Source organism: Bos mutus, chromosome 17, assembly GCF_027580195.1.
Source record: "Bos mutus isolate GX-2022 chromosome 17, NWIPB_WYAK_1.1, whole genome shotgun sequence".
Lineage (NCBI taxonomy): Eukaryota > Metazoa > Chordata > Mammalia > Artiodactyla > Bovidae > Bos > Bos mutus.
Window position 1 is genome coordinate 11159276 of NC_091633.1, and position 26462 is coordinate 11185737.

Below are 26462 nucleotides of genomic sequence, written 5' to 3' on the forward strand. Positions count from 1 at the left end.
CCCACTGTAGAGATAAGCAAACTGAGGCTCTGAGAGGTTGGGATTCTTTTGCCTGAAGGGATTTGAACTGAGGTTTACCAGACTCCAGAGGCTAGAGCCTAACCACAACAGCCTACTTTCTCTCCAGCCTCACGCCTTCCCATATTACCTTTCAGGCTCCAGACAGGATGGTCTGTCCACCCCAGCGGTCAGCCGGACAGACAGAGGAAACAGGAAGAGCTGACAGATGAGGAGAAGGAAATCATCAACAGGGTGATCGCTCGCGCTGAGAAGATGGAAGAGATGGAACAGGAGCGAATTGGGTGAGGCCCTGCGCTTCCCTCCATTCTGGGAGGGCCGTGCTGCCCAGGGCGGGGTGCTTGGGGAGGGCACGGGGCAGGGCTGCCTTTGGGATTTGTCATCTGTGACGCGCTGAGACACCCACTCAGGCAGAGCCGGAATCCTTGGTGCAGGAGATGAGACAGCCAGGAGAGGAGAAAAGAACAGAGGAGAGAGCGGGCTGGGGGCTGGCTGGGGAGGGGGCATCTGGGCTGGGGAGGTGTGTGTGTGTGTGAGCCCAGTTGTCTCACCATTTCGGCTGCACAGAAATGTGTTCTAGTGACATACGCCATGCAGGTTCTAGAATATACAGCTGAGGGTGAGGTAAGGGGGAGCAAGTCTACATCAAAGACACAGTACGGGAAAGAGAGCGCACGCCTGAAATGAACCATATGAGAGAACGGGAGAAATCCTTCCTAAAGGGGAGCCAGCGTGAGAGTGAGGCTTCAGAGATTAAGCTGGTGGGTCTGGATGCCAAGAACTCAGGGTTCCATCCCCACTCCCTGCTTACCAGCTGCAGCTCCCATGCATGTTGCTTCACCCGCTGAGCCTTGGTTTGCTCTCTCTAGAATGGGGAGAATAAAAATCATTGTCCCATAGGACAGTCATAAGGAGTGAAGTGATGCTTGTATCATTCCTGGCCCAGGGCTGGGCATTCAGTTCAGTTCAGTCGCTCAGTCGTGTCCAACTCTTTGCGACACCATGTACTGCAGCACGTCAGGCCTCCCTGTCCATCACCAACCCCCGAAGTTTACTCAAACTCACGTCCATCACGTTGGTGATGCCATTCCAACCATCTCATCCTCTGTCATCCCCTTCTCTTCCCACCTTCAGTCTTTCCCAGTATCAGGTTCTTTTCCAATGAGTTGGTTCTTCACATCAAGTGGCCTGGGCATACTTTGCATTTAACGAATGGTAGGGGGGGAGGAAAGTGGAGTTTGGAGGGCAGAGGTAACAAGAACACATAAGGGATGGAAGAAGGATGTGTGGCGTGTGTGTGTCAGGGAGTGACAGCGTCAGTGAGCCAGGGCAGTGTTAGAGAGAGAGGGAAGGCTAGCGGGTGGGCTTGGGAGGAATGGATGGGGAAGTGAGAGGGGAGTCGTGCCTGGGAGAAGAGAAGAGTGAGTATGTGTGTGTTGGGGGTTGGGGGGCGCAGTTCATGGGTAGAAGTTTCCACTGCTAGGACTCAGGGAGGCCACCAATCGGTCCTCCAAGACTGAACCTCAGATGGGAAATGGGAGGGGTCACCGAGATGTCACCTCCTTCCCAGACCTTTCTTCCCTGGGGCAGAGTGGGGAGCAGCCTTTGCTGACTGCTTGCAACTGGTTGGGCACTGGGGTGTCCTTTCATCTCCCCGCCCATCCACTCAGCAGGGGGTTAACAAGATTCCTGGGAGGAAAATGATGTTCTGAATACACAGGAAGTGGGCGCCTTTGATTTGAGCCTCTGCAGACCATTTTGTTCAGGGTGGGCTGGGGCGATCAGAGGTGATGTTGGCAAGTGGCAGATAACCTGGCACAGGCGGAGTCAGCTTGTGTTCCGCCCTCCATCAGCTTCCTGGGTAGGTTGCTAATGGGGAGAGGTCTTGAGGGGCTTGCTTACATGGCTGAGTTTTTATTTTGCTTTTAAAAAGATATATCAGGAGTGAGGAGTTGTCCAGGCTGGAGGTCTTGTGAGTGTGTGGGTGTGAGCTTGAGTGTGTGTTCACTTCAACCAACAAGGGGCCTCAGCCTTGCAGAAAGGATATCCTTGCAGAAGGATATGGATGTTAAATTCTTGCTTGGAGGCAAGAACTTCCAACCTTTTTCCTACATAGCACTTTCCCACCAGCTAACACGCTTTGTATTTTACACTGAGTTTGACTGTTGTGTGTCTCTCCCTATCAGATGATACGATTCCTGAGTGTAGACATTGTTACCTGTTTTGTTCACCATGGAATCCCCAGACCTAGTACATAGTAGGTGTGCAGTAGAGTATTTGTTGAGTGAGTGAGTGAACATGGCAGACAGTGCTCCTCCCACCCACCCAAGTCAGTTTCTTTCTGCATCTTCTGTGGCCATGAGGCTGGAGAGCTTGGAATTTTGTAGTCCAGGGTCCAAATTTCCAGAGAAGACACTACGACTTGCTGATTTAGATTTATATCAGAATCTATCCCTGTTAACTGGGCTGCCTTTGGGTGTAAATTAAGGGGATCTCTGTGAATTAAGTGGATTCTAGCTTGAACATTCAAGAACAGGGTAGATGGGCTCCCTGCTTTGCCCCCATGTCCTGCTACATTGCCTGATCTGGTGACGTGGTGGAAGAGCACAGCAGTTAACCCCTGAGGCCCCAGAGTCAGAGAGACTTGGGTTCAAATTCCAGCCCTATTTCTAATCCCCTGTGTGACCTTACGCAAGCCACTTGAGCTCCTCCTTCCTCAATTTCCTCATCTGCAAAATGGGGAAGCTCTGCAGATCATTTTATTCCTGGATGGAAAATGATGTTATGAACACACAGGAAGTAGGTGCCTTTGATTTGAGCCTCTGCAGACCCTGATGCCGGGAAAGATTGAAGGCAGGAGGAGAAGTGGGTGACAGAAGATGAGATGGTTGGATGGCATCATCGACCCAATGAACATGAGTTGGAGCAAACTCCAGGACATAGTGAAGGACAGGGAAGTTTGGTGTGCTGCATTCCAGGCAGTCGCAGAGAGTCAGACACGACTTAGTGACTGAAGGACAGCAAGAACAGGGATAACTTAGCACACACTTCTCTGGGAATGTTTAATTCACATGCAAAATATTATCATGGTGCCTGACACAGGGCACGTGCTCAGTTAATGGTGATGATCATTTAACAACGCATTTGCTGAGGAAATGCGTTTCTTTACACCGACCAAGGCCTCCGTTCTAGAATTATGCCCAAGACTATGGTTTGGCAAGCCCCTGGCTTCCCCTGAAGGAGATCTGAGAGCCTTCCAGTGAAGCTGGGACCAAGCCCATGGTGACAGAGTGTCCCCTTGCTGAAACACTACATTTTCTCATCCTGCCAGGAGGCAGGACAGTCCTGGAGGATTCTGGCTGCCGCTGTTTCCCCGCACCCTTCCAGCTGCCAGCCCTCGCTGGTAGCATCGCCAGAGGCAAAGCCATGCTATTTGTGTCTTATGAGCTCGAACCTGCCCTCATTCCTGTTCAACCCACGCTTCCCTGGGAGAGGATCAGAGTGGAGTCAGATGAAAGGAGAGCAACACATCAGGCACAGAGTGAGGCTGAAAACGGGGTGCCATCGGGGTTCCCCCTCCAGAACCTGAGGCTCAGTTAATGAGCCTTGGGGGCTTCAGTTCCCCACCCATCCAGTAAGGCAGGTCAGCCTGGGTCTCAGAATCCTTCCTGATCCAACTGTAAAGTATTGGGAGGGTCTGGTGGAGGACCCTGTACCATGTTATTGGCTGCCCCTCTCAGCAAATGAGCTCTTTCTATTAAACCTGTGGATATAACTGTGTCCCCTTCTGGGCCCAGATACCAGGTCTGTGATGCTGAACTTCCTTTTCGGTTACCTAACACCCATCTGAGAGATATGCCAAGTCATTGTTTACATAATAAGCAGTCATTATAATGGGTACCATTTATAGGCTGAGTATTTACTGAGTGCCAAACACTGAATCTAAAAACTTCATATAGGCTTAACTCATTAACTGCTCCTCTCAGCCCGATCAAGTAGGTTCTATTATTATCCTCATTTTGCAGCTGAGGAAACTGAGGCTTAGAAAATCTAGGTCACTTGTCCAAAGTCACGCAGAGCTAAGAGACATGTCCCTCTCTGGCTGACTCTCAGAATTATGCTCCTATTAGGTGTCTTTCCTGAAGGCCTGGCCTCAAAATTGTTAGACTCTGCAGAATATAGGAACGTTTAAAGCTTAGGTTTGGAGAGGACATTGGAGAAGGAAATGGCAACCCACTCCAGTACTTGTGCCTGGAAAATTCCACAACAGAGGAGCCTGGTAGGTTATAGTCCATGGGATCAAAAAGAGTTGGACATGACTGACCAACTTCACTCACTTTTTGGGGAGTTAGAAGCTAGAATCCCTTCTATACTGGCCCAGTGATTCCTTCCCAGTGATCTTACTAACCTGTTTCTACCTCCACAGCTGTCAGAACTTGTCTCCATGGTCCTAAGGCTGTGGAGAATTCCAAGTGAGAATCAGCCTCAGGTGTCCCAGGAAGCACTGCCTCCCTGGGGCGGTTTAGCTAGAGTTAGATGCCCCAGGGAGTCCCAGGCAATGCAGCTGAGTAGAGCTGGTTCTCGCCTTGGAGCCTCTTTGCTTTTGACCAAGAGGGTGTCTAAAATTCACTCACTACTCAGCCCACAATCAAGCTCTGCTCTCTTCAGCATCCCTAGAGGGAAGGATGATAGCCAGAAGGGAAACTCATTAAAGAGCCTCATTTTTCCCCACATTCCTTATTCAAGGCTAAATGGGATCTCAGAATTTATTTTGCATGGCCTGACTGCTGTAAACTTTCTATACTAGTTAGAACATTTGGCTTGCAAGAAAGGAAATTAATTCCAGGTAGACTGTTTGAGTTATCTGTGACCGCATCACATACCACCCGACACTTACTGACTGCCAACAACCACAATTTACTATTTTTCATGATTCTGTGGGTTAAGAATTTAGGCAGGACTCTGACAGATTGATTTTCTGCTCCGTGTAGCATGGGCAAGGGGTCACTCTTTCAACTGCATTCAATGAGTGACTGGGTTGGACTGGAAGGGCCAGGAAAGCTCCAATCCTTGCACACAGTGTGCTCTGCATGGCCCCTCTCTTTCCAAGAAATCTTTCCTTACTCAATCGTCTGACCTGAGTTCCTTTACCTGGCAAAGAAAGCAAAGATGGAAGTCATCGGGATTCTTAACAGCTGGGTCTGGGACTGGTAGAGCATTACTCCACTGGGTTCTACTGGAGAGGAGAAAGAGATCCACCTCTTCCTGGAAGAATGACTTACACATCCAGGGAAAGAAGCTGTAAATGGGAGTTTTCTTTGGAGATTCTACTCCATTAGGCAAAAAGGGGAATTGAATACAAGGTTTCAGAGGTATCTCAAGGGTTGCAAGGACAGGGACACAGCCTAGACTCACGAAAGTTCTGCTTCTCATACACATCTTAGAAAATATAGTCACATACTATACCTCTTCAATTGCTATAATTCTTCTTAGCCCTAATTCCAAATTCCCAAGAAAGGAACTCTGGTCCAGGTCACCCTAAGTGCCTGCCTCTCATCCAATCAGCCATGACCAGAGGTGCCAGGCTACACAAACAAGGATGCTGAGTGCTTCTCAAGAGAGTGCCAAGGTCCTTTGTGAATTGAACAGACACCCAGAGGGTGCCCACAGGACTTTTAAAGCATATTAAATCTGGAATTAAACATTTGCCTGGGGAAACTTGTATGTGCAGGTTTTGTTTTTGTTTTGTTTCCCTGGTAGGTTCCTCCATGTCTTTATCATATTTCTTTCTTTCAGAGCCTCTCAAAGGCATTTGCTCATATATTCTGTCTGCAAGGGGACAGGCAGCCTGGTGGTTTCCATTCGAGGTTGATGTCCCTCAACAGATGGATCCGAAGAAGTAATTAGGATTTGTCATTAACCTTGGTGTCCAAACACTGTGATGGAGGAGGAAGTCAAAGAGACACTGGGAGACTGTTGTTGACAAAATCTGTTGGATTTCTGTCACCTCCCCATCTCAGTTCCACCATCCCCTATAGTCTTAGCCTAGAATTTTTCTCAAAGTGTGGACAGAGGGAGAAGTGAGTAATACTGCTTGGGATTTGCTGCATCTAATTAGCTCGGCATCTTTCCTATGGCTTGACAAGCTGACAGCAAGCCACCCTGCTACATTTTTTTTTTTTTTAACTTGGAGTCCTAGACATTCTGTGGATAGAACTCAGGGGTTCTGGGGCATCCTGATATTATAAACATAGTTATCTGTGTGTATGTGTTCATTTTTAAGAAGAAATATTCATAGATGTCATCAGGTTTGGGGGGATTCTGAACCCCCAAATGTTGAGAAACACTGAGTAGTACCTCAGTTTTTCAAGGGATCAGATCAACACTTTGTTATGTCCATGTATCCTTAATAATATATGGAATCTGTTTGCACAAGATGAAAACAGTGAGTGAATGAGTGAAAGTCACTCAGTCGTGTCTGACTATTTGCGACCCCATGGACTGTACAGTCCATGGAATTCTCTGGGCCAGAATACTGAAGTGGATAGCTGTTCCCTTCTCCAGGGGATCTTCCCAACCCAGGGATCAAACCCAGGTCTGCTGCATTGCAGGTGGATTCTTTACCAGCTGAGCCACCAGGGAAGCCCAAGAATACTAGAGTGGGTCGAACCAGGGTCTCCTGCATTGCAGGCATATTCTTTACCAGCTGAGCTATATGGGAAGCCCCCAGTGAAAACAGATGTCTTCCTAATTCGTTAAGCAGTCCAGTGCCTGGCATAAAAAGGAGAGAGCAAATGAATACATGTTGGATAATTCTAAACCCAACTGACTAAGTCTCTCATTGAATAATTTTAACTTTGAGGTTTACCAGACCTCATCTATAAAGTGGGGAGTTGGAGTTGGACTATGTCCATCTCCAAGTCCATCTAACCCAAGGTTCTTGAACCTTGGCACTATTTACATCTGGAGACAGAAAATTCTTTCTGGTGGGTGTGGTTCTGTGCCCTGAATTTTTTAGCAGCTCCCTCTAGCTCCCTCCAACTGGATGCCTGTAGTAACTGGGACTGTTATCAAGCTGTGACAATCCAAAATGTCTCCCGACATTGCCAAATGCCCCCTTGATGGGCACAATCACGCCCTGTTGAGAATCACTGCTCTAGCCTTCTTGCTGAGTGACTCAAAAAAGGAAGAAGAAACAAATGAGAATTTTTCTGCAACCATAACTCAACTTCTAGGAAATAATAATAGTTCACCCTTACAAACACCATATGTTGGCAGGGTACTCAAAGCTTTAAGCAGATTCATCTGTGTAACCCTCACAACAGCTTTATGCATTAAGCCATATTATTATCATTCCCATTTTACAGATGAGGCAACTGAGGGACAGAGAGGTTAAGCAACTTCCCAGGGTTGCACAGCTAATAAGCAAACTGGGATTGCAAACCCAGACTGGCTGGCTTCAGAGTTAGATGCCTATTCTGCTATTCTATAGAGAAATTTAAGCTATGGTTTTTGCAGTAGTCATGTATGGATGTGAGAGTTGGACCATAAAGAAAACTGAGTGCCCAAGAATTGATGCTTTTGAACTGTGGTGTTGGAGAAGACTCTTGAGAGTCCCTTGGACTGCAAGGAGATCAAACCAGTCAATCCTAAAGAAAATCAGTCCTGAATATTCATTGGAAGGACTGATGCTGAAGCTGAAGCTCCAGTACTTTGGCCGCATGATGTGAAGAACTGACTCATTGGAAAAGACCCTGATGCTGGGAAAGATTGAAGGCAGGAGGAGAAGGGGACGACAGAGGATGAGATGGTTGAATGGCATCACCGACTCGATGGCCATGAGTTTGAGCAAGCTCTGGGAGTTGGTGATGGACAGGGAAGCCTGGCATGCTGCAGTCCATAGCATTGCAAAGAGCTGGACACAACTAAGTGACTGAACTGTACTGACTGATAGAGAGATAATCATTTATAGCCAAGCATTCTATTAGGAACTTTCAAATATATTGCATTACCTTTAATCCCTACTATGTCCTCTCAGAGTGACAGACTACTGTCTTTACTTCACAGATGAGATGACTGAAGTTCAGAGAGGTTAAGGCAGTTGCCCAGGGGTACACAGTCTTTTCATGGCCAAACCAAACTCTGAACTTGAATCTGTCTTTCCACATTATCTTACTGCCTTTCAGAGGTGCAGGTAGGGAAGGCAATTGACAAATGACTTCAGAGCTTCAGGGAAGTGAATAATTTACAGGGTGTCTTATATATTCACTCGGGTTAAAAGATTGAGTGTCGCACACTTCTTCCTACAGTGGGGCAGTTCACCCTTCACTGTCCCTTGTGGGCCTCAGCAGCGTATTCTCTCAACCCTACTTTCCATGACAAGAAAGGGCAGGTGCAGGAGTTAGGAGGAGCCCCAACTGTAAGCACTGAAAAGAAACAAAGGCTTCATTCTTCCAAAGCGGGTAACAGCATCCAAGTAGCTAGACCCAGCCTCCAGTCGCATCTCGGCCACCTGCTGGCTGTGTACCCTTGGTAAGTGACTTTCTGTCTGTGTGCCTCCTTCCCCGCCCCCCAAAATAGGAGTGAATAATGGAACTGACCTCACAGGTTGTATGGCTTAAGGAAAACAATGCACAAGGAATGCTTAGCACAGCACCAGATAACTGTTGCTATTATTGGGTTTAAATGACCCAGTTCCTTGCCTGGCTGACTACATTAGCCCAGCGGAGCCCTCGGGCTTTCTCTCTTGGCTCCAACCCTGACCCGGGGTGACCCCCTTCCCCAAAGTGCTGGGGTCCAGACAGGAATCCCACTGACCAATCCATCAAGGAGACAGAGTAGGATCAACAGCTCCCCAGCTAGTGACGGTAATAAACAGCAGTAGAAATTAATGAGTCTGAACTGCATGCACTCTGCATGCCAGCAGCATGGCTTCATGATGGAAGGACTTAGTCATTTAAGGACAGGTTCCCGAGAGACCTTGGCGTTGGAATCTTAGACCAGCCCCCTTCAGAGCAGCCATGTTCACAGTCTAGATGACCCAGACTAGACTTTAGGAAATGCCAAGTCTAATAAACCTAGTGGTAGCATCTCCCCACTTGGCAATTAGGGTGATGGGGAAAGCAGCATGACTCTGGAATTAATGGAGTGTGCACGTGAGGGAGAGAGAGAGAGAAACAACATGATGCACTCTCACTGCGCTGCGTCTTCCGAACCATCGTGCAGTCGCGCTCCATCATGGCTCTAAAGGCAGCTCTCTGTCTCCACACCATCAGTGATGGAGGCCCAGCTTTTCACCATTTTCCTCACCAGTTCAGGGACCAGCACATACAGCCAACACACCTTCACAGGCAGGGTGTTCTTCTCAGCTCTGCAGCTCACCCCATTAAACTACTTTCTGGAGCAATTGTACATCTATTAGGCTTCTCTTTAACATTCATCAAGATGTTGCAGCAATGCTGGTTTGAAAGCGCTAAAGCAGTTGCCTGAACATTTCTGGGGCCAATTTGGATTTTTTGGAGGAAGCCTGAGCTCAACCAAAAAGCAGTATCAGATCTGCAGTTGGCTGGTATCCTTGTCTGCAGAAGGCAGCCAACTAGAGCTAGGCTCCTTGCAAAAGCAGAGTGTGTACAGCTGTGTGTGTGTGAAAGCATGCTCTGTATGCGGGTGACAATCACACCCATGTTCCTGTGTGGTTGTAGGTTCCATCTGTGTGTGTGGTTAGAGACAGGCACATGAGTTCTGTCAGTTTCTAGTCACGGCAGCCTCTTTAAATGCTTTAGAAAGATGGATTTCATGTGCAGATTTTAGCACTCTGGTTACACAGAAAAAAAAATGTGAGCATAGGGAGCTATTAAAGCTACAAATTTCCAGAAGAAATAATTAGCAGCAGCCACAACTGAGTAGTTACCGTGTTCCAGGCATTTTACAAACACTCTTGTTTTATCTTTGCAACAATTCCAGGTGGCAAGGACTTTGTTTTCATTAAATTTACAGATGGAAAACAGAAGCTCAGAAAGGTTATGTAACTTTCTTAAAGTCTCAGAGCCAGGAAATCGCAAAGTCCAAAGTCCAAAGCCCAAAGTCCACTGTGCACCCAAGCAAGGTCACTGCAGAATGGACACCCCAACTCCTGCATCATAAGTGCCTCACATTTCTTAATTTTCAAAGAGTGTGTGTGTGTGTGTGTGTGCAAGTGTTCATGTGCGTGTGCATGTGTGGAGAGACTCTATGTTTTCCTGGGGTTGAGTACCCAGAGAAGGTGATCAGAAACTCACAGGGTCCAAAAACTTGATTTTTCTGACATCCACAGCCAGGCAGGGAGGAACTGCCCAAACATTGCTCCAGAGAAGAGGACTTGAATCTGATTCTGACCTGAACCAGGTGGAAACAGAACTTGCATGTCAGATGGGGCAGGAATATAGGTGTAGTGGGTAGAATAATGCTGCCCTGCAAAGATGTTCACATCCTAACCCCTGGGACCTGCGGCTATGTTCCTCCTATGGCCAAAGAGACTTTGCAGGTATGATTAAGAATCTGGAGATACAGAGATTACCCTGGAATAGCCAATATAATCACATGGGTCCTTATAAGAGAGAGGTGGAAGGGTAACAGCAAGATTGGCAAATGCTACACTGCTGGCTTTGAAGATGGAGGGAGAAGCCACAAGCCAAGGAATGTGGGCAGCTTCTAGAAATTAGAAAAGGCAAAGAACAGATGTTCTAGAGCTTGCAGAAAGAACGCAGACCTGCCTGCCAGTGCCTTGACTAAGTGAAACCTATGTCAGGTATATAATCTCTAGGACTTTTGTGCTGTCATAAGCCACTAGGCTGTAATTTGTGACAGCAGCACTAAGAAGCTAACACAGAGGGGCTCCTTAAGCCAGCTAGCATGCAATGGCATCTCAGAGGCTTCCTAGTATACACTGTCACCACTGAATTAGAGCCACTGGGGACAATCTTATAGTTTCAAGAGACCTGGTCCCTCCCATGTGTAGACAAAGTCTGGTGACCTGCCTGCCTCATTCCACCTAGAACCACTTTGGCATTTGAAACTCACTGTTTCAAGACTCCAGGGGCTCCATTCATATGTCCATACATTGTCTCAAAATGGGGGAAGTTGGGTTTCCTCTACCGAAAGCCCTTTCATGCTTTCCCATCACTGTTAGACTCAAGACTTTGCAGGGAATGGCCCCTGGCCACCCCTCCAGACTCATCTTCTGCCGTTCCGCCCAAGCCCTGTTAAGCAACTCTCAACTCCCTTGCACTTGCTGTTCCTTCTTCTTCCAGTGCTTTTCCTCACCCTCTTTACTGGTCCAGCTCCTCTTTATCCTCAGGTCTCATTTCAGCAGTCACTTTCTCTGAGGCCCCATCCTACTTAATGTCCCTCCCTCTGAGTTCTCACAGCTTGTTCTGCAGAGTACTTTCTCTGAGCTTAATTATGATGATCGATGTGATCATGTAAAAATGTCCGAGTCTCTAGAATGCCAGCTCCATGACGCCAGGCCCCTCATCTGTTCTGCTCCCCGTTGTGTCCTCGCTGTCTACTGTCACGTAGTTTCTCCATAAATTTTCGTCACATGAATGAATAGCCCATCTGCGTCTATTTGGACAGCAAGGTCAGAGCACCCTGGGAATCCACTTCCCACCACCTCCAGGGGTTGTCTGTTGGTGCCCAGAGGAGGAGACCATTAACCTTTCTGGTGCCTCCAGAAACATCCTGGGAAACGGGAGATGCCCACCCAACTTCACTGAATAACCATCAGCTCCCCTTAAGCACCCAGCCTGGTGATGGATGGGTTTCCTGGATCTGAGGCACGAGTAGGAATCATAAAGTTAATCGGGCATGTAAAGACATAACTAGAGAGTGACAGCCACGTACAGTGTCCAGCTAATTGGGCGCTTAATGTGGAGACATTAGACAGGCAAACAAAGCTAGCCTGCCGATGCAGATGGATCTTCTCTGTCAGTGAAGGTCCTTCAGTTTCAAAACACAAGAAGAAATCTTGATGCTTTAGCCTCAGCATCTGAGAATCCCTGAGTGTTGCCCAGGGGAGGAAGCTTGAGGTGCATCTCATCTAACTGCTCACATTTTGTTTGGGTGAAAGCACGCAGAGCACAAAGCTTTTTCTAGGTCATTGCCTGGATGAGGGGTAGGATTTAAGGCCATGGCTTTTAACCCTTGGCTTACATGTTCTCTATCTCCAAAAATGCTAATTTTATTGTCTAACATAAAGTAGCTCATGTTTATCATAGAAAGTTAAGAAAGTATAGAGGAGTCCAGCTAACTGGGTGCTTAAGGGAAGAGGGTAGCACAGGTATTAAAGACGGAAGTAAAAGTTACTCATAATCCCACCACCTGGAAATGATCATTGTGAATATTTCAGTGTGTTTCTTTTCTAATTTTTTTTTTTTGGCCTGATGCACACTAGGCACATGTGTTCAGATGAGCATGTTCCAAACCCAGCCTTGTATCACGATCACAGTTCTGCATGGATTTGGGGGGTTTTCCTCCACTTAACATAACGAGAAGAGCATTTTCTTGTGTGATTTGTCCCACTGCTTCCTTCCCTACCGAAGCATTTCTCAAAATGTGGCCAAAAATTCACCAGCACCAGGATCCCATAGGGAGCTACTCCAAACTACAGACACTTGGAACCCATCCCAGTCCCACAGAATCTGAATGTTGAACACTCTTCTAGGGTAATCTAGATGAACCATCCATTTGCAGAACATACCCGCATGCGGTGGCTGTCAACAGGACCATAGGCTGAAATACTGGTTTCCGAGTGTAATCAAATCCATAACTGAGAAGTTTTAGAGCTGGGACTCCAGGCGTTGGTTGTTGTTGTTTTTTAATTCTTCTGGGTCATTAACATGCATTGAGGGTTACAGGCATCTTTCATAGTGCATATAGGACTTTCCTGCCAAGACTGGTAACAAGAAACATTCCTTATGGGGTGAAGAAACTGAAATATTTTATCACCAGGATAGACTCATCTATGACTCATGGTCTTCATGACATAATTTGGACTTAGTTCCCTGCAAAGTTTTATTTCCAAATTTATGCTCCTTGGCTATTCAGGCCCTCCCTGTTGAGGCCCTAGCATCTGGGGCTGCAGAGAGATTGTCCGAATGGTCAGGCTACAGGAAACACCCCCACACCTGCCACCCTGTTCATCCCTGTCTTTGAGCAGAGAAGGAAGGTCTGCCCAACCTACTCCACTACCTCTCTCTTTATTGGTCTGTACTGAATTCACAAATAACAAGGGTCGCTATGCTGAGAGATCTGGATAATGATCTTCAATCTGTTTTTCCATGCCGTTTGCTGCCACTGATATAAGCTAATGAGACACTGCCAGTACAATGCGTGTTAATGGGGCCTTTTGGAGTTGAGGACTGAATGATGGAAGGAGCAAGCATCTTGAGAGGGATGCAAGAGTGTGGGTTTGCAAGTGGCAGCAGCTGAGCCTTCTAGGTTTCCTGAGTAAAGTATGCTGCAGTTTAGAATTGGGTCATCTAGCCCATGCTCTCTTCCTGAGCTGGGTTGGCAAAGCTTGACTCGAGGCAGAAGGCCACGAGGGGAACTCATGGAAAGCAAAGATGGTTTACTGGCGCAGAGAACTAGATCCTAGCCCAGGCTTAGTGCTCTCTGTGCTTGGGGACTACCCCTCACCGCCATCACCACCGCTGATAGAGCGAGAAGAGCAAAATGTAACTACTTTCTGGCTGGATTAATCACTTCATCTGGCTGTGGATGAGGGGAAATGTGAAAACAAACATGTGTCCCCAAAAAAGAAAAATGCATATATGACACTGTGCAATTACCATCCCCTGCCTCCATTAGCTTACCATTGTCGCGTAACATTTGGTAATTCTATGGCATTGAAAAGCATCTTCAAATCTGTCTGCTCCGGACAACTTCAAACTGTTTCTTTAAATAGTGGAACCAACTTTCTGAAGGAAATCTAATCCAAAAGCTCAAACAAATGAAAGAGATAAACACAGATATACTCTGAATGAAATGTCTCTCAGCATTACTCCCGCTATACCACTCCAGTGAGTGGCCCCAAGATGGTCTCTGAGGAACCTCTGGGGTGCCATAAAACACAATCTGACAATGACCAACTTAGCCCAACACCTTCTCCTTTACAGATGAGGAAATTGCATCCCAGAGAGGCAAAATTCAAGGCTAACATCCAGATTTCTCCATCCTACATCGGGGACTCTTTAGGGGAACAAGATGGCAGCTCAGTTGTTGGGTGTCTTATCCCAACTTCTGAGAAGTCAGAGGCAAAAGAGACAGAATCATGTGTGCTACTTGGTACCTACCAGTGATTGAGGCCCCACTGATGTGAGAAAGGCAACGGAACAGAGCAGGGGGAGACTGGACTGTTCAAGAAGGTCCCCATGGCTCTGCTCGGCAGCAGCAGCAGCAAGGTCTGAATAAGAACAGGACTTGAAGGACTTCCCTAGTGGTCCAGTGGTTAAGATGCTATGATTCCACTGCAGGTGTGCACAGGCCCACGCCTGGTCAGGGAACTAAGATTTTTTATTTACTTAAACGTAGAAAAAAAAAAGAACAGGGACTCAAAAACCACACTGCCAGACTGCCTGAATCTGAGTTCAGGCTTTCCCTACCCACCTCCCTGCTGTGTGACTTGAGTACCTCAATTCACCTCTCTGTGCTTCACTTTTCTCATTTGGAAAATGAGGAAAAGAATAGTCTTCAGCTTGCAGTGCTGCTGGAAGGATTTGTTGAGGAAATCCACGTGGAGTGCTCACCTCTGTGCCTGGCACATTGTAAGTGCTCAGTAGACACTGGCTACTGGTGTACTGAGACAGCACCGGGAGCCCCTGGATTTGGTTACCTCGCATCATTGCATCATCCTATAAAAACCATTTCTAGGGAAAATGTGGGAAGGGTTGGGGCAGAGGCAGAGGAAGAGAGCGTGCTGTCTTTGCTTTTTCACATGCTGCCTCCCTAAACAGCTCTGTCTGATCAGGGTCACAGCAGGCTCTAGCGCCCACAAGCTTTTGGCTCCTCTGTGGGCTCCCCTGTTGAATGGAACACAGAGAAGCTGCTATTTATAACACAGCGACTAGAGCGCTTTGAGCGGATGGCGGGACCGAGGAGAGATGGCTGTGGGGAGAATCAGCATCAGGTAGCTGCCAGCAGGGCTGGCCAGGGACCTCCTGGACCCTGTGATGCCCAAGTGCCATCCCAGTGGTTCTCATGCCTCTGGTGTCCACAGCTGACAGCCAGCACGTGGAGGGGTGCGCAGGGTCCACCTTCATCTGAGTCCACTGGCAGTGGCTGGAATGGAAACAATAAGGTTTTGTTTGAGGGAAAAAGCAGGAGATGACTTCAGGCTGATGTGTGCATACTAAGTTGCTTCAGTTATGCTCAACTCTTTGCCACCCCATGGACTATAGCCCTCCAGGCTCCTCTGTCCATGGGGATTCTCCAGGCAAGAATACTGGAGGTTGCCATTTCCTTCTCCAGGGGATTTTCCCGACCCAGGGATCAAATCTGTGTCTCTTACATCTCCTGCAGGGATGGCAGGTGGGTTACCACTAACGCCACCTGGGAAGCCCCTCAGGCTGGTGGGAAGTGTCAAAAACAACCCACTTGAGATTGAAGCAGGATGCCCCCACAGATAGAGTCATTATGTGCAGCCTTGTGCTATTCAGAGTGTGTTCTGGGACCAGTAGCATAGTGTGGAATCACTTGGGAGTTTTCTAGAAACGCACACCTCAGGCCTCACCCCAGACCTGATGCCTTGGAATCTGCATTTTAACAAGATACCAGTGTGACTTGTATGCACATTAACTTTGAGAAGGGTTAGCATAACACATGGGCTTCCCTGGTGATTCAAAAGGTAAAGAATCTGCCTGCAATGCAGGAGACCTGGGTTCAGTCCCTGGCACAGGAAGATTCCCCTGGAGAAAGGAACGGCAACCCACTCCAATATTCTTGCCTGGAGAATTTCATAGACAGAGGAGCCTGGCGGGCTACAGTCCGTGGGGTTGCAAAGAGTCAGACATGACGGAATGATTAACAGACACACACTCACGCACACACAGTGTAGCACATAAGATACATGGGTTTCAGTTTTAGCTTTGCTACTTCCTAGCTGTGTGACCTTGGGCAAGTAATTTAATTTTAAAGAAAGTGACTCACTTTCTTTACCTGCAAAATGGCTTATTAATAGTACCTCCTAGGGTCGGATGGCAAAGCACTTCATACCATGCCAAGCGTATAATAAGCACTATGTATTCAGTAAGTATAAGCTGCTATTATATGTCACTTGACATTCAATTCAGCTTGCTTTTGCTGATTACATATTTAGGAGGCAGGCTGCATTCATTCATTCATTCATTCATTTGACCATCATGTGTGAACACTCACTGTGGACCAGGCACTGTTCTGGCCCTGAGGACAAGATCCCTGACCCAGGGGAGTTCATAGTCTAGAGATGGACTCACAGTTAATTAATTACTTAGTGTAGACAATCCCACAATTACTTATACATGTGGCAAGTGCTATGCAGAAGGGTTGCAATTAGAGTAAATAAAATGGGTAGTCAGAGAAGTTTTCTAAGGGGAGGGGATATTGGAATATGAAATATATATGGAATATGAAGGATAAGGGGGATCTAGACAGGAAAATTGTGTGTGTGTGCGAGAGAGAGAAAGATCACAAAGATGTGCAATGGGCAAAGGCATGTTTCAGGCACAAGGAACAGAATGTACAGAAGCACTGAGGCAGTTAGGAAAACTATAACTCAAAGAAGACCAGGGTAACCAGAGCAGTGGTTCTGAAACTTTTGCCAGAATCCCCTGGAGGCGTTGCTAAAGCAGATTGCCAGGCCCTGCCCTCCAGACTCTCTGACTAGATTATTCTGGAGTGGGGCCCAAGAATTTTCATTTCTGACAAATTTCCAGGAGACACTGGTGCTAATGGTCTGGTCATCAGACTTAAAAAACCACTGAACTATAACACTGAAGTAAAACTAAGAGGGAGAAGAAGTTTAGGGTTTTATCCAGGGCCAGACCACATAGGATCACAGAAACCTTGTGGAATGGGAACCAGCTAAAGGTTTTAGGGGGAAGAGGGAGTGCCATGATCAGATTTATGTTTTAGGAATTTCTCCATGGCTGTGGTGGGGAGAACAGACAATAGAAGGAGATGAATGAAGACACAGAGACCGAGAGGTTCCTGCAGTCATCTGGAGGGGACATGTCTGTGGCTTGGCTGCGGTGAAGACAGGGAAGTGGGTGGATTCTGGAAACATTATGGAGTTAGATACAATAAGATTTGGTAGGGTCATTGAAGGTCTGGAGAGTAGGGGCTCAGGAAGACCCTCTAGGTTTCTGGTTGGAGCAAGTTAGTGGATAGTCCTACTGCTTCCTGAGAATGGGAGCAGATTCCCTGGGGATGGAATGAAGAGCAGCCAAGATTAAGAGTTGAGATGAAAGTGCAAGTTTGAGACCCAAGTGAAGACATCGTGTAGACAATCTGGAGTTCAGAAGACAATGTCCCTGGAGGAGGTGACAGGAGAAAAGATGAAAGTTCCTAATCTGAAGTTAGTAGAATAGATAGACTTTTGGGTACAGGAAAGGGGTTCCATGATGTTCTGAAATATATCAGAATGTATGTACCTTTTTTCTGGGGAGTGGCCCAATTAGTCATCATCAGATACTCAAGAATATGTGCCCCAGAGAAGGTTAAAGCCATCAGCCAGGTATTGAGGGAGATGCTGGTGGTCCCTGGTCCTGTAAGGTCCATATAACCCTGACTCTGCTTCCAGGCGCCTGGTGGACCGCCTAGAGAACATGAGGAAGAACGTGGCCGGGGACGGGGTAAACCGCTGCATCCTGTGTGGAGAACAGCTGGGGATGCTGGGCTCCGCCTGTGTGGTGTGTGAGGACTGTAAGAAGGTACCGTCTCCCTCCCCTTCCCTGCTTCCCTGCACATCCCATGCAGAGGGCCTAAGCCTAGGGTCCAGCCTTTTGGGGGCCTTTGCTCTTAGGGATGGAGCTTGGGTTGATTCCTTCTAGCATGCTCTTGTGCCTGTTCATGGTTCCTCTCCTAGATGTCATGCTGACCCTTCTGTACCCTTGGAGCTCTGCTTCATACAGTATGACCTTGGGAGAATGAGGCAGAACATGAACTATGGTTGAACCTACAGGTATTCTGGCTCAGCAAGATATTGGTCATCCTAAAGAGCATACTGGGGGACTTCCTGGTAGTCTAGTGGTTAAGACTCAGTGATTCCGCCATGGGAGGGTGCAGGTTCAATCCCTGATTGGGGAACTAAGATCCCATGTGGCCAAAAAAAACAAAAAACAAAAAACTGCTGGGCTTATGCCTATACATGTGTACATGGACAGCATACACAGCAAGCTCTACCCTGGGTTACAGTAGAAGCCATTTTAGAAAGCCCCTCTCTAGCCAAGTTAGGCCAAGTTAGACTTTGGTCTTCTTAAGCATTCACTCTTTTTTTTTTTTTCCAGATTTCTTGACATGTACTATTTTTAAAGTCTTTATTAAATTTGTTACAATATTGCTTCTGTTTTATGTTTTGGTTTTTTGGCCATGAGACATGTGGGATCTTAGCTTCCCAACCAGGGATCAAACCCGCACCTCCTGCATTGGAAGATGAGGTCCTAGCCACTGGACTGGCAGGAAAGCCTCAAGCATTCACTCTTGGGGCTTGTATGCTCTCCACCTTGTACCCTCTGCTCAGGTTGTCTGCACTTGACCATTCCAGGACAGAAACACAACTGTCCTTGGGTCTGATTCCCAGGAAAGGAATTCAAGGGAACAATCTAGCTGGAGAGATCCATAATATCACCTGACTTCTCCTACTTGGGGTCCCAATTAGCATTTAGAATGGAATATTGGGGGAAGGTTATCTACTCCAAAAAACCTGCCTTCTGTAGCCAACTAGATAGTGAGAATTTTGTGACCTGTTTTGATTGGCAGGAAACTCAGCCAAAAGTATAATGTTCCATCACATAGTCATAACATGTACTCAGATAACTTCCTTCTTTGTAAGGAGTTGAATCTGTAGTCATAGTCTAGGTTGTCTCCAGTTCATTTGGGAAAGAAAGAAGAAATAAAGTAAGAAACAGATAAATAGTCGCTCTTTAAAGAATTATGTCAATGATCTCCCTGGTGTGGATGCTGAAAACTCAGGCCCCACAGAGACTCTTGGAGAATCCCTGCATTGAGGGCTTGGGAATGACTCCAGTTCTTGTTATCAGAAATCAAGACTCAAATTAGAACTTTATTCTAACTGGCCTTGGTCATGGGAGGCAGGTGAGGAACAAGGGAGAATGGGGCTTCATTGCCACCCTTCCCAGCCATTTCTGATTGCCAGCAGTTCCGAGCCTGACATATCTTAAGTGTGCACTGGGCTGTGTTTTGTCTCCAGAATGTCTGCACCAAGTGTGGGGTGGAGACCTCCAACAACCGCCCACACCCTGTGTGGCTCTGCAAAATCTGCATCGAGCAGAGAGAGGTGAGTGAACGGGTCCCATTTGGCTCCTGGAGCCTACTGTGTCGGTGCTCTGAGGACAGGGAGCAGAGTGGAAAATTAGCATTCATCAAGACAGGAGCAATAGTGCTCAGCTGCCATGCCTTCATCTTCTACCTCTCCTCCTCCAGGTGTGGAAGCGCTCTGGAGCATGGTTCTTCAAGGGCTTCCCCAAACAGGTCCTCCCACAGCCTATGCCCATAAAGAAGAACAAGCCCCAGCAGCCAGTCAGTGAGCCTGTGCCCGCTGCCCCTGAGCAGCCCACTCCTGAGCCCAAGCACCCTGCCCGGGCTCCAACTCGAGGTAGGAAAATACAGCTACTTCTTTCAGGACCAAGGGCAGATCTTGGCTAACTGGTCTACTTGAAAGGTGTCCTGACATCATGTCTGTGTTTCTGCCCAGCTGGTGGATAGCCAGCCAGCCTCTGGGCTTCGGTCTAGAACTCCTATGTCCCTTTCACAACTCACTATGAACCCTTATCAAGAGAGTAGCACAGGGACCTCTCCAGCAATGCCAGGCTCCCAAAAGGCTTTGTTGTCATCCCTGATGGAGTATTTAGAGGCACAGCAGAGATGGAAGTCAAAATTAGGAACTAAGAAAGGCTCCCAGCACCAAAATACACACTGGAGTCCGGAGGACAGGGGATCGGAGGCTTGCTGAAAAGGCCTTATTTTCTCCTGATATTTCTTATATCAATCACCAGCAAATCCAAAACTGGACTAATTAAAAGTGAAAGATGAATAAAAAGGAAATTAGCAAAAAGAAAATTACTGCTACTATGGATATTATCACTATTATCTATTTTTATTAATTATTAAAATGATAATAAAAAGAGTGACAAAACAGTAAAAAAAAATGTAACCTCAATAGAACACATTTTAATTTAATAAGGCCACCAAGACTGACCACATAAAGCTCTTGCAGTACTTTTGATGAAGTGATAAAAACTGGTCTGAAGGACAATTCCAGAGCTGAGAGCAGGCAGTACTTCTGAAAGGAATGTTATAGTTGAAGGTCGCCAAAATTGAAGTGCCCAATCATAGGTTCTCAAGGCACCCAGTAACATGTCTGACACTCAACAGGCACTCAACAAATACTTTTATCCTGGCAAGACATGAGCAATTTCTGCTCTTTGCAGAGACTCACCAAACTGTCAACATACTCTGTAGCCCTGGGTTTCCATCACTAGAGCATCTTTCTCCCTGGTTAAGCATTACTCCCTCTAAGATGAGAAGACTGCATAGCGTAACTGTCAACATCTTGAGTAGCTGAGCCCAGGAATACCTGAATTTGAATTCCAGCTTTGCAGCCTACAAGTTGTGTTAGCTTGGATGAGTAATCTAACTTCTCTGAAACTCTTTCCTCATCTATAAAATGAGGTTAATAATTCAAGGGGTTATTTTGAAGATTAAATGAGATGCTACAGGCACACCTTGTTTTATTGCACCTGCTTTATTGCACTTCACAGTAATTGCAGTTTTTCACACACACAAAAATGATTTGTGATCATTTTTTGGTCTTTGATGTTACCATGGCAATTGTTTTGGCATTTTTTAAGCAATGAAATATTTTTAAATTAAGGCATGTACATTTTTTAAGACATAATGATATTTCATACATAATAGATTTAGAATTATGCCCATGATATGAGCTTTCAGTATTCTTTTAACAAGCAATTACTGAACACCTAGTGAGTTCCAGGCTCTGTTCTAAGCCCTAGGGAGTCAGTGAATGAAGCAGATAAAATCCGTGCTTTCATGCAATTAAAGTTTAGTGGGACAAACAGATGCTCAACAAACAGCTAATGCAAATACAATAAATATCAGGTAGTTATAGGTGCCTGGAAGAGAAGTGAAACAGGTAGAGGGGATAGAAGCTTCATGTTGGGCAGAATGGTCAGAGAAGGGCTGTCTGAAGAGATGATACTTGGGAGAAACTGACCAAGGTGGTTAAAAGTGCCCATAAAATCTTTGGGAATATCACTTGCAAAGGGCTTGAGGTTGGAGCATGCCTGATGAATCCTGGGGAAAATCAAAGTAAGTGAACAAAGCACATTCTAGAAAGAATACAGAACTGATGATCCCAACTCATTTGCAAAGGAAATAATGTGATATTGTAGGCAGTCTCTACATTAGAGGGGAAGTTGGGAGAGGAAATTTTTAATTTTTTTTTTTTTTAGCTCTGAGGAATGGTGGACAGACCCTTTTGTGAGCTCCTAAATGATGCCTCTTCAAAAACATCAAATACATACCCCTGGTCAGTTTTTTCTCTCTCTGCAGGTGACACTGAAGACAGGAGGGGCCCAGGTCAGAAGACAGGTGGGTTCTGCCGACTCTGTCTTCTACTCTGGGGACAGGAGTCCTTTCCCCCATTTCTCAGGTGCCCTTTCTGCATTCAATTAATGCTTTCCTTCCAGGCCCTGACGTGACTTCTGCTCCTGGGCGAGGAAGCTACGGGCCTCCTGTGCGCAGGGCCTCTGAGGCACGAATGAGCTCCTCTGGCCGGGACTCAGACAGCTGGGACCAGGGCCACGGCATGGCTGCTGGGGACCCCAGCCAGAGCCCAGCAGGTGAGAGAGTTGGGCAAAGCCGGACAGGCTTCCTGGAGGAAGAGAATCAAAAGGAATGGGGAGGACAGTGTTTTATCCGTTTATTCATTGGCCATTGGTAGACATTCAGTGAACACTTGTTGAATGATTGGGTGAGTCGATGGATGGATGAACAAAGACCAAAATGAACAACCAAACAAGCTGCGCTAATGCAGGACCCTGAGATAAGACCTGGGGATTAGTTCCAGCCAGAGGTGGCCAAGTACTTTCTGTTCTGAGCATTCAAGCATCTCTCCTGTGAAAAAGGTTTCAATTCAGGACTTACCTGGTGGTCCAGAGGTTAGGACTCAACACTTTCCATTGCAGGGAGCATGAGTTTGATCCCTGGTCAGGGAACTAAGATCCCACAAGCCACTCAGCATGGGCAAAAATAATAATAATAATAATAATCAGGATTTCCCTGGTGGTCCAGTGTTTAAGACTCCATGCTTTCAATGCAGGAGACACGGGTTTCATCCTGGGTTGGAGAACAAGGATCCCACATGCCACAGGGAAGTCGCTCAGTCGTGTCTGACTCTTTGCGACCCCATGGACTGTAGCCCATCAGGCTCCTCCATCCATGGGATTCTCCAGGCAAGAGTACTGGAGTGGGTTGCCATTTCCTTCTCCACCACATGCCACAGGCTGCAGCCAAAAAAAAAAAAAAAAAAAAAAAAAAGAGGATTTACTATAAAGCCTACACATTTTTACTTCTGGAAATAAAAGTTATACATTTTTTTTAAAGATGTAAATTCAGGAAAGGTAGGATCCAGCTCAGTGAGGTGAGCGAGGACAAGGCATTCTTCCGGGAATGTCTTAGCTTCTGGGTACCAGGAGCTGCTATGTGTATCATCCACATTTGATCCCCCAGCAGCTCAGCAAGAGGCAGTAGCACATAAAAGTCTCAGGTAGACTCCAGAGATCAAACACCTGACTTCAAACCCTGGCTCTGCTGCTAACTAATCAGGAGACATTAGGTGGGCTCCTTAACCCTTCTGTGCCTCAGTTTACCCATTTGTAAAATGGAGCTCATAAAGCACCTACCTCACAGGGTGTGAAATTAAATAAGTTATTATAAATAAGCCATCAGCCCATTGTTATCAAGTGGGTAGAGTTATTGCCTGCATGAAGCATCTGAGGTTCAGTGAGGGTGAGTGACCAGCCCAAAGACACATAGCTTATAAAAGAAAAATCTGGGATACAAAACTAAGTCCTCATGAAGGTAAGAACAGTCTTTCAGGACTTACTTAGCCATCCAGGGGTTAAGACTCAACGCTTTCACTGTAGGAGGGGCACGGGTTTGATCCCTGGTTTGGGAACTAAGATCCCATACGCCACAAGGTGCGACAAGAAAACAAAAAAAGAAATCTGCTTGACACAAGTACCAAAATAAATTCCGAATTGATTTTTAAAATCTACCAGATTTTGAGTGTTTACTACATGCCAGGCACTGTTCTGAGCACTTTGCATGTATTGTATCATTATGTGTCTCCACCACAGCCTTGTGAGCTAGGTACTGTTATCCCATTTGACAGATGAGGAGACTGAGGCCCAGAGAGGACAAGTCATTTGTGCAAAGTCATAGATGTTGGGAGCAACATCACAGAACCTGGGCTTTTCAATACCCATGTTGCTGCTGTGACTTGCTCAGGGTGATCTAAGTATTGAAAAGATAGAACACACTGAGAGGAGGAGTAGAAGGTCTGAAAGAGCCGAGAATATCAGGGAGCTTCCTCCAGTTCATACCCAGAGGACCGTACCTTATGCCAGCTCACCAGTCCCAAGCTTCTTCCTGCTTTGACTGCATGTGTGTGCACGTGTCTGTGTGTGTGTGTAACATGACAGGCTCTTTTCTTTCCCCTTCAGGTTTGAGACGGGCCAACTCAGTCCAGGCTTCTAGACCTGCCCCAGCCTCAATGCAGAGCCCGGCACCTCCCCAGCCTGGGCAACCAGGTACCTGCCACCCACTTGCCCACCCAGGTCGTCACTCAGCTGTGACCACAATACCTCCCACCTTTGCTTGCAGAATCCGCTGGGCTTTTTGCAAAGCTACAGCCACTGCCAAACTCTAAACTCTTTCAAGACCCTTAGAATGAGTACTACTAGAATAGAATGAGGCTGGGAGCCCAGCATGGGTGGGAGGGGGTGTGTAGCATCATATCCACCTAAACGCAAAAAGTGACAGTATTTCACCCCCCAGGGTGTCCCACCTTCCAGTACTGTCACTCTGCTCTCAATTCTCACCACATACGTCTACCATCTGCCCTCTTATTTCCTTAACATTTTCTTCAAATTGACCTCCTTTAAAAACATAACTGAGAGAAGTTGTTATCATAAACTCTCTCTCAAGGAAAATTTAAGGACCTTGGACTTTAACAAAAAGGCAAATGTTCTCAGACAGGTATGTGAGATTCAGCAAGAAATAGTGGCAAGAGATTAGTAACATGAGAAAATTTGAGCACATACTGCTTGTGTAAAAGAATGGAAATAATTCCTAATAGGTGCATTTAAAAAGCTGTTATTTTAGGTACTTCCCTGGTGGTCCAATGGCTAAGACTCCATGCTCCCAAAGCAGGGGAGCTGGGTTCAATCCCTGGTCAGGGAACTAGATCCCACACGCTGCAACCAAGACCTGGTGCAACCAAATAAATAAAATATTTTTAAAATTTTGTTATTTTAAAAGAAACCTATAATAATGGGAAACCAGCATTCCATACCAGAAAAAAAGAGAGTGTATTATTAATAGTTTGCTAGGGCAGTCATGAATATTCATTGGAAGGACTCCAGCTGCAGCTGGAGCTCCAATACTTTGGCCACCAGATGTGAGGAGCCAACTCATTGGAAAAGACCTTGATGCTGGGAAAAATTGAAGGCAGGAGGAGAAGGGGACGACAGAGGATGAGATGGCTGGATGGCATCACCACTCAATGGACGTGGGTTTGGGTGACCTCCGGGGGATAGTGAAGTACAGGGAGGCCTGCGGTGCTGCAGTCCATGGAGTCTCAAAGAATAGGACACAACTTAGTGACTAAACAGCACAAAGGGCAGTCATAGCAAATATCTCAAGCTGGGTGGCTTAGAATAAAGGAAATGTATTGTGGCCCAGTTCTAGAAGCCAAAAGTCCAAAATCAAGGTGTTGCCAGGGTTGGTTCCTTTCATGAGCTGTGAGAGAGAATGTGTCCCATCCTCTCCCCTCGCTTCTGGGAGCCTCAGGCATTCCTTGGCTTGTAGAGGGATCTTCACATCATCCTCCTTCCATGCTTGGGTCCTGTGTGTCCAAATTTCCCCTCGTTATAAGGGAATAGTCATATTGGATTAGGGCCCAGCCTAATGACTGCATCTTAACTTGGTCATCTGCAAAGACCCTTTTCCTAAATATTCACATTCACAGGGACTGGGAGTTTGGACTTGAACATCTTTGGGGGAATGCAATTCAACCTATTGTGGAAGCTATTATAAAAATTAGTATACTGGGTCTTCTCTGGTGGTCTAGTGGTTAGGAGTCTGCCTGCCAGTGCAGGGGGACATGGGTTTGATCCTTGTTCTGGGAAGATCCCACATGCCATGGGGCAAATAAATCGATGTAGCACAACTACTGAGCCTGTGTGCCTAGAGCCCGTGCTCTGCAACGAGAGACACCCAGCAATAAAAAGCCTGCGTACAGCAGTGAAGTAGACCCCACTCACCACAACTAGAGAAAGCTCACACACAGCAACAAGGACCTAGCACAGCCTATATTAAATTATAATTTAATTTATAAACTAAATAAATCTTTAAAAGATTAATGTACTGAAGATAAAAGAGTGCAGTGATATTCTCAGTACACTGGCCTACTGAAGGTTTGGAGCCTGAGGCCTGTCCTCTTTTGCTTTTTCAAAAGGGACACTTATAAAGACGTGCTAAAGACACTTATAGAGACATGTTAAAGAAAAGTAGCACCGCAGTAAGACTTTTCCCATGATGGGATCAGTATCGAACCAATGGAGCCCAGAATGGCTTTCTCACTGTGTCATTGAATGTTATTTTTATTTCATGCCCCAAACCTGTGGCTCTCTCCCACATCCCAAGCTTTGGAAATGTAGAGAATCCTCTGGACTGGTAATGACCCGGTAATAATGGTGGACACAAAGCATGGACTCGCCTGTTACCTTGCAAGTGATTCTTATTCCATTAGCTCGTTGACCTCATAACAGCCAGCAAAACGTGAAGAGCAGGTATCACCAGCCCCACTGGTGATGGGAGGAAGTGGGCAGGAAGCTGAGATTCAGGAGGGAAGGACTGGGGCTTGAAGCTAGGCCTGTCCAGCCCCAGGA

The 26462-nt window shown here is 46.6% G+C and overlaps 1 protein-coding gene across 2 annotated transcripts in view; it reads left to right on the top strand.

The window, feature by feature from the left end:
* The window catches only part of RPH3A (rabphilin 3A), a 64244-nt gene that overhangs the window by 17237 nt on the left and 20545 nt on the right, over positions 1 to 26462 (top strand). For both annotated transcript variants that reach the window (XM_070385588.1, XM_070385587.1), the window contains 7 exons: positions 156 to 302; positions 17831 to 17960; positions 19460 to 19546; positions 19693 to 19864; positions 21841 to 21879; positions 21978 to 22130; positions 24015 to 24101. In XM_070385588.1, coding sequence (XP_070241689.1) covers positions 156 to 302; positions 17831 to 17960; positions 19460 to 19546; positions 19693 to 19864; positions 21841 to 21879; positions 21978 to 22130; positions 24015 to 24101 — 815 coding nt within the window. The remainder of the gene's footprint in view (positions 1 to 155; positions 303 to 17830; positions 17961 to 19459; positions 19547 to 19692; positions 19865 to 21840; positions 21880 to 21977; positions 22131 to 24014; positions 24102 to 26462) is intronic.